The sequence below is a fragment of the Citrus clementina genome, unplaced genomic scaffold (genome assembly GCF_000493195.1).
Source record: "Citrus clementina cultivar Clemenules unplaced genomic scaffold, Citrus_clementina_v1.0 scaffold_2, whole genome shotgun sequence".
NCBI lineage: Eukaryota > Viridiplantae > Streptophyta > Magnoliopsida > Sapindales > Rutaceae > Citrus > Citrus x clementina.
Window position 1 is genome coordinate 26,695,341 of NW_006262688.1, and position 8,329 is coordinate 26,703,669.

Below are 8,329 nucleotides of genomic sequence, written 5' to 3' on the forward strand. Positions count from 1 at the left end.
TAATAATTGAGGGATGACTGAAATTAACCCCCTAATACTTTTATCTGCTTGAACCCTTACATTCAATATTGTAAGTATAAATATTCTCTCACTGCACCAAAGGCCCATTGATCAAGATTCCTTGAGTGTATGGTTTGAGTCCTAGTAATGGTTGAATATTAATTCTCCTTCTAATAAAATTGAACAAGAATCTATTTCCTCTTCGTTATTTGTAATAATAGATTAAATATTCTTTAAGTATTAAATGAGGGTCAAATTTTAAGTTGTGTCATAATAAAATTATTAAAATGAGTTCTAATTTATTTTTAATTGTAAATATTTATAAATTTGTTATTTTATATATATATATATAAACATATATTCAGAGAACAGTAATCAAACTAACATATTGATATGAAAAGTACATTCAAATAGGAAATTCAGAGGAGAGGTCAGAGCATGGGGACACATACAACATAGTCACAGTCGCAGAGTGTGGTGTCAATTGTGAAAGGTGTGTAATAAAAGGAGGGAAAAGGAAAAAGAAAAGAAAAAAGCTAAGAGAGAGAGAGGGGGGGAGAGAGAATTGAATAGTTAACCGTTAACGTGGGGCTCTGCCGAGAGGGAGACAAGAGACAATTGCGTATCTACAAAAATCATAAAAATTCGATTCAGTTTTGCTTTAAAAAGTAACAAAACATTAAACTAGAAAAGCTTAAGGAGATATTTTAATGTTTAATCAGTTTTCTTACAACATCAAAGCGAAATAAAATAAAATAGAAAGCCACGCGGATGAACATTCAACGATGACCAAACTGTAGTCACCATTATTCAATGTACCAACACCTCGCTACTCTCCTAACAAATCTTTTCACATTTATATCCAGAAGATTTTGTTCTTTGCTCCGTTGTGCTTCGCTGTTTGTGTTGTGTTTTCTGGGTCAATACTTCATTTCTGTGTAGTGTTGCGGTTTGATTTTTCATTAAAAAAAGAAAAAAAAAACTGTGAACGTGCTCTTACTTTGTCTTGTTTCCTCTGGGCTCTGAACTTATTAAAAAAAAAAGATTAAAAAAAATTTCACGCTTGAAAGAGAACATGATTAGCGTGTTCCTGTTGTTGTTAGTTTTCTAAACTAATAATCCCCGTTTCTGGGAGTTTGAGCTGGGTTCTTGCTTTCCATCTTTTGAGAGTCATGCTTGTCTCTCTGAGTTTGGAAAAAAGTTTCAATCTTGAATTCTTAAAAATCGTTTCTTTTTCGTGAAAGTTGTGTGCTTTGTTTTGAATCACGCAAAACAATGCTGTTAATCATAACTTAGTTGGAGTTTATCATCACCTTTTTTTTTCCCCCATCTGGTAATTGAGAGTACTTTAAAGAAAGTTCCAATTCTTATGCTTGATTTTTAATCTTCGCTCGAGGCTGTTTTTCTAGCTTTTAGATATGAAATGGGTATCTAACAAAGAACAAGAAGCAGAAGCACAAGCAGAGATTTTGTGGTAGTGTTCTTTTTTGTTGATTATGGGTCTAAAGATGAGAAAGAATCATTGCCACTCAGTGGCTCTGAAAGTAAATGAACAAATGGGGACCAAAATAGGATACACATTTATTCAGTCCAACAGAGCTTGGCTCCCTAAAGCCTTGGTGTTGTGGATTATGGGTATGGCGTTTATCAGCATGTCAATCTACAGAGGTATGGATGAAGAGAACAAAATCAGGAGGAAGGAAGTATTGGGTAGCATGTGTGATCAGAGGGCAAGAATGTTGCAAGATCAGTTTAATGTTACTGTTAACCATGTTCATGCTCTTACCATTCTTGTCTCCACCTTTCATTATTTCAAGAATCCATCTGCACTTGATCAGGTTTTTGCTTTTTCTTTCTCTTTTGCAATTTTGATTATTTGCTCTCTTTTCGTTGGGGTGTTTCGGATTTGTTTGACTATTATGAAAACTCTGGAAGAGGAGTTTGAATTTGGAAATTTACCATTGGTTTTTTGCTTTACTAAAGGGGAAAAAAATAAATTCAGTTTGAAATTTGCTGCTACTCTTTCATACGCTGATCTAGCTGAATGATATAGTTGAAGACTAATTAATTCAACACTAATTTAATTTATACTTTCTTGTTTCGGAGTAAATTTTGGGTGATGGATATGTTTTTACCAATGCAGGACACATTTGCGGAGTACACTACCAGAACAGCTTTTGAGCGGCCATTGCTGAGTGGAGTTGCTTATGCACCGAGAGTGGTTGATGCACAGAGGGAACAATTTGAGAGGCAGCATGGAATGACCATAACGACAATGAAGAGTGAACCTTCGCCCATACGAGATGAGTATGCACCAGTTATGTTTTATCAAGAACCTATGTCCCACGTTAAATCACTTGACATGATGTCAGGGGAGGTATGTTGTTGAATTATAATCTTTAATTGCTTGTTTTCTGGTGTAAATCAAATTATTTTACTGTATGCCACATAATCAGGTGTTTGATTGGACTTGTAATTTCTGCATTGCTTGATATAGGAGGATAGAGAGAACATTTTGAGGGCTAGGGCTACTGGGAAAGCAGTACTAACAAGACCTTTTAGACTGTTAGGTTCTCATCATCTCGGCGTTGTGTTGACATTTCCTGTATATAAGTCCAAGCTACCACCAAGGTCCACTGTCGAAGAGCGCATCAAAGCAACAGCAGGGTAAGTCTCGGTATTTGTCCTGATTATTTTAAACTTGATGTATTTTTAGACATTTTGAGGTTGGCCTTCTGTTTTAGTTGGAAATATATGGGAGTAATGGAAGACCAAAGCAAGTCAATATGACACATGGATGTTTAAAAACTGATGCATGGAAGTGAGAGAAAGTTTCTCCATAAAACTGCGAGTATGATGCACCAACATTTGAAAATTTCTTGCTGAATTTTCTTACTCAAATCAAATTACTGGCTAGTTCAATAGTATATCCTTTAAGGACAAGTTAAATAGTAATTTTGGTAACAGAAAAAGAAATTAGCTCATTTTGCACCTTGTTAGGAACTAACTCACATAAGTAAGTGGAAAAAGCTCTAGTTTTTCTTTATATTTTTATATCAATGAGAAAAAAATTCTTTGCTATTTAATTAACATCCTACCAGTGATGTTGACACCATCACCTTTGATACCAAGCCAACTTCACTATCGATTCATTTCTGTGTGTACCGATGTCCTCTGCTATAATTGCAGTACTCACTACATGATTTGTATTTTGAAGCCATCACCTTGTTCACTGGCAGAAGCCTTGGCTTCCAAATTCAAGTTTATTTGTTAATGTGTCCAGATGCCCATTAAGCTTAATAAACTTCTTAATGAAAACAGATACATCGGTGGACCTTTTGATGTAGAGTCCCTTGTGGAGAATTTGCTTGGGCAACTTGCTGGTAATCAGGCGATTTTGGTTAACGTTTATGATATGACTAATGCTTCTGATCCGTTAATCATGTATGGTGACCAAAATCAAGATGGTGACATGTCTCTTTTGCATGAGAGCGAGCTTGATTTCGGAGATTCTTTCAGGAAGCATAAGATGATATGCAGGCAAGTGCGTCTAGTTAGTGGTCATTATTTGAAAATGCGTCAGAGTTCCGGGAGTTTTCTGATCGAGATATTGATTACATTGAACTCTATGCAGATATCATCAGAAAGCATCTACACCATGGACAGCACTCACTACCGCATTCTTTCTCTTTGTGATTGGTTTATTAGTAGGTTATATCTTATATGGTGCAGCAATTCACATTGTTAAAGTTGAGGACGATTTCCATAAAATGCAGGAACTGAAAGTTCGAGCTGAAGCAGCTGATGTTGCCAAGTCCCAGGTATAATATCTAATGTATTTTTCAAACACCAGTTCACCTATGGTATAGCAACAACTTTATCTCACCTAATTGTAACTTGTGCTCATGATACCAGTTTCTAGCTACTGTTTCTCACGAAATTAGGACGCCCATGAATGGCATTCTTGGTATGTTCCGGATCTTGTTTATAAAGTTTTTTCTTCTCAAAATATTAAGTTTTCTTAAGGCACTTGAATACCTTCTAATCAGGGATGCAATGGTATCTTTGTGATCGTAGGAATGCTTGCTTTGCTTTTAGACACAGATTTAAGTTCCACGCAAAGAGATTATGCTCAAACTGCTCAAATTTGTGGAAAGGCACTGATAGCATTAATAAATGAGGTTCTTGACCGGGCAAAAATTGAAGCTCGCAAGTTGGAGCTTGAAGCTGTCCTGTTTAACCTGCGAGCAATACTGGATGATGTCCTCTCTTTATTTTCTGAGAAGTCTAGAAACAAAGGCATTGAGGTAGCCTGACAAAATCCTAATGAATGCTCATATGTTTCTGTTCATCCATTACCACGTTATTTGACATCAATGGCTTAAAGTGCCCTTAAAATATCATCATTTTTCTAAATTTGTTGCAATGTGAAATAAAGCTCTTGTAGTTTATGATAACTGCTGCATATTTTTACAGTTTCAAACTGACTTGGTTTATTCTCTTTTTAAATTTCTGGGGTGTTTCGACATATGTGAATGGTGGCAATTGGCATCTACTCAAATGGGGATGTGAAGCTGGCAGTATTTGTTTCTGATAAAGTTCCAGAATTTGTTATTGGGGATCCGGGCAGATTCAGACAGATCATTACAAATCTTGTGGGAAATTCTGTCAAAGTAAGTGTACTCTCACTGTGACTGTATCCTACAATTCTCTTGTTGCAGTTGATCTACTGACGACTTGATTTTATTTCCCACCATTACTGTCATTTATTAATCTTTGCAATTCAATTACTTGATAAATTTCACCATACTAATCTTTGACAGTTCACTGAACGAGGGCATATATTTGTTAAAGTTCATCTAGCTGAACGCACAATGGTTAAAACAGATGCGAAAGATGAAACTCTGTTGAATGGAGGAACAGAAGAAGGTGCCTGTAGGTCTGGCACTGGCCAGTTTAATACCTTAAGTGGTCTTGAAGCAGCTGATGGGCGGAATAGTTGGGATAAATTTAAACATTTAATTGATGCTGAAGGCTTCCAGTCTAATGCTTCAATTATAAACATGATGGCCTCTAATGGAGGCTCAGAGGATGTGACTTTGATGGTATGTGTGGAGGATACAGGAATTGGGATTCCTTTGTCTGCCCAGGAGCGGGTTTTCATGCCCTTCATGCAGGCAGATAGCTCAACCTCTAGACATTATGGAGGAACTGGTATAGGCTTGAGCATCAGTAAATGTCTGGTTGAGTTGATGCGTGGTCAGATAAGCTTTGTAAGTCGCCCTCAGGTTGGAAGCACATTTTCATTCACTGCAGTTTTTGGGAAGTGCAAGGAATATGTATTTGAGGATATTAAACAGTCAAAATCGGAAGATCTTCCTCCTGGTTTTAAAGGATTGAAAGCAGTAGTAGTTGATGAAAAACCAGTCAGAGCTGCTGTAACCCAATACCATTTAAATAGACTTGGCATCATGGTCAAAATGTCTAGCAGCATCAAGGATGCATCTTCCACTGCAAAAAATGGGTTAACGTCATCTGAGTAAGTTTTCCAGTTGAATCTTGTTAACTCCGAGGAAATTTAAAAAAATGCGATAAGATGATACAGACTACTCCACGACTTATTGGTCCATTGCTGATGACGATGTTTGTAGTGTGATCTGGAGATGAAACCATGGCAATTATTTCCTTATTTTCTTTTCCAGTCTTTCATGCCACTACTTGTTGTTTGAGGCAGGAAGAATCTTTATTAGACTATGCACACGTATGATACATTTTCACTTGAACGTTGACTTTCCATCCTTAAAATATGCTGTAGAGTTACCTAGTTATTTTCCCAAGGTTCAGATCAATCATTATGATTGAGAATTTAAATTAAGCATTAACTGCATTCCTTGCTTCTTATAGAATTTCTTGAGTTGGACCAAATTGATTTCCTAGTATGTTTCTCCACTCCATCTTTTTCCTCCTCTATGGATTCACTTGGAGAATTAGAGAATGTTATTCCCCAATCTCCTTCATCCTCTGGGAATTTAGTCTTTCATTCTTGAGTAGAAATGTGTAAATTGTACCATACCAGACTCAATCTACCTGATATCTCAACGGAGCACCTTTTTATGCTAGGCGCTCGTGCTTATGTGCTTGTTGCCATTGTTTATGTGTTGTATTTACAGAAATAAAAGAATAGCTGCCTTTTCTTACTTGTTAATATAAATAATTGAGCCTACTGATTGGTATTCCTTATTGAATACGGCAGAGATAAGTTCCAGCCTGACATCATTCTAGTTGAGAAGGATTGCTGGATTTCTGGTGAGGATAGCGGCTTTAATGCTCAACTATTGGACTGGAAGCCAAATGGACATGTCTTTAAGTTGCCAAAACTGATCCTTCTTGCAACCAATATTAGCAAGGATGAATGTGATAAAGCCAAGGCTGGAGGTTTTGCAGATACCGTGATAATGAAACCTTTAAGAGCAAGTATGATTGCTGCTTGTCTTCAACAGGTTCTCAGTACAGAGAACAAGAGGCAAGCTGGGAGAGGTGTGCCCAATGGATCTAGTTTCCATCAGGGTTTGCTCCATGGCAAGAAGATTTTGGTTGTTGATGACAATGGTGTAAACCGCATGGTTGCTGCAGGTGCACTGAAGAAGTTTGGCGCCACTGTAGAGTGTGCTGCGAGTGCCAAAGCTGCATTGGACAAGCTTCAATCACCACATTGTTTTGATGCTTGTTTCATGGATATTCAGATGCCAGAAATGGATGGGTACGTTTTGCACTCTTTAAAAGGCAGTTATCTGTTTCATATTTTGTTGTTCTTCATTGATCTTTACATAGACATCCTTCTTCTATAGCTCTTAAGATTTAACGTTTGCTTTTATTTATATGCCTTCTTGATGATGAATATATGCCATACAAACCTGACCCTGTGGCTATTGGGGCAGCTTGACTATTGTCTGATGGGAATAAGTTTACTTTTCTATGGGGATCAAGATCAAAGCTGTATAGCTTGTCGAGTACTTGACATTATCAGAGTGGCTTTACTCTCTGTTAATATTCATATGCTGATGCTTCTAGATGCAGAAATCATAAACTCCGTAATCATCTTTTCTATTATCTGTACATCAAAATAGTTTATGTTTATATACAATTTTTTATATGCAGAGATTGTTTGCGGAGGATGATATTAATTTCATCTATATTTCTTCTCCTTCCAGGTTTGAGGCAACCCGTCGAATCCGGCAGATGGAGAGCAAAGCAAATGAGCAGATGATGAATGGTGGATCCTCGGTTGATGGCACTGCCAAAAGAGACGAGTTGCACTTGCCAATATTAGCCATGACAGCTGATGTAATTCATGCCACATTTGATGAGTGCCTGAAATGTGGAATGGATGGATACGTTTCAAAGCCATTTGAGGAAGAAAATCTCTATCAGGAACTTGCCAAGTTCTTCAAATCCAAACCCCTCTCAGGCGCATAACAAGAGCTCTAAACCTCCTGGGAATGAATCAATTCCTTGTTGAATAGATTTAGAGGGTATGCAAGCAGCACTAGCAATTTTTGGATAATCTGCTGGCTTACTTTGGATTTCCACGGATGGCGACAACAGTTGGTTTTCTTCGGTTTTCGAAGATTCTTGACCGAAATATTGCTCTCAGATTCTTGCAGTTATTTGTCTAACCAACTTCTATTAACTTGACTAGAATCCAAGTACATGTATACTACAACAAACCACCCTTTACCCATTTGTATGTATAGATCCTTGGAAGCTTTGAAAGTCGAAAAGGTGTATATCTATTTTTGAATGGCTTTTCTTAGGAGAAGGGATGATGGGTACTATGACTATCTTGATCTGTACAATTTTCTCTGGTAACATACTTGGTCCCTCGACATTTTACATAACTGAAGTATGAGTTGCTTCGGTGAAGCAATGTGTGGGACTTCAAAGTCTTTTATCAAATTTCAGCATTCATCAAAATGCGCCAGTGTCCAGGCGCATTCGAACTTGTGATCTTGGGCCTGAAGCTGATCGAAAGATTTTCATGGAATCAAAGTCTTAGTATTCCTTTGGAGCCGCACTCATGGGTTCGAGTACCATTGCTGGGACTCGATTAGCTGCCCAATAAAATTAGGTAGAGATCGATTGTCTTCCCGTCATTTGGGATATAATAGATATTCTTTTGGTATTAGGTGAGAATAAAACGTCGATCTATACCATAATAAAATGATTAAGGAGAGTATCGATTGATTTTTTATTATAAACGTCAGTAAAGTTTTAATTGTAATATATCAGTATATATATATGTCTTCCTTTCTGTGGTTGCATGTCATCA

The 8,329-nt window shown here is 37.1% G+C and overlaps 1 protein-coding gene across 1 annotated transcript; it reads left to right on the plus strand.

The window, feature by feature from the left end:
• The first annotated feature begins 663 nt into the window (after nt 1-663).
• Nucleotides 664-7,898, plus strand: LOC18052080 (histidine kinase 4). Its single transcript, XM_006448047.2, has 11 exons — nt 664-1,838; nt 2,144-2,377; nt 2,498-2,667; nt 3,322-3,540; nt 3,635-3,821; nt 3,916-3,967; nt 4,078-4,307; nt 4,575-4,673; nt 4,824-5,539; nt 6,254-6,760; nt 7,212-7,898. The coding sequence occupies exons 1-11, from the start codon at nt 1,497-1,499 to the stop codon at nt 7,474-7,476; spliced, it is 3,021 nt and encodes a 1,006-aa protein (XP_006448110.1). The 5' UTR covers nt 664-1,496; the 3' UTR covers nt 7,477-7,898.
• The last annotated feature ends 431 nt before the right edge of the window (nt 7,899-8,329 follow it).

Coding starts and splice junctions, on each gene's coding strand:
- LOC18052080 (XM_006448047.2), top strand. CDS start 1,497: ATGGGTCTAAAGATGAGAAAGAATCATTGCCACTCAGTGGCTCTGAAA. Junction 3,541..3,634: donor AAGCATAAGATGATATGCAG/GCAAGTGCGTCT, acceptor AACTCTATGCAG/ATATCATCAGAAAGCATCTA. Junction 4,308..4,574: donor CTAGAAACAAAGGCATTGAG/GTAGCCTGACAA, acceptor GGGGATGTGAAG/CTGGCAGTATTTGTTTCTGA.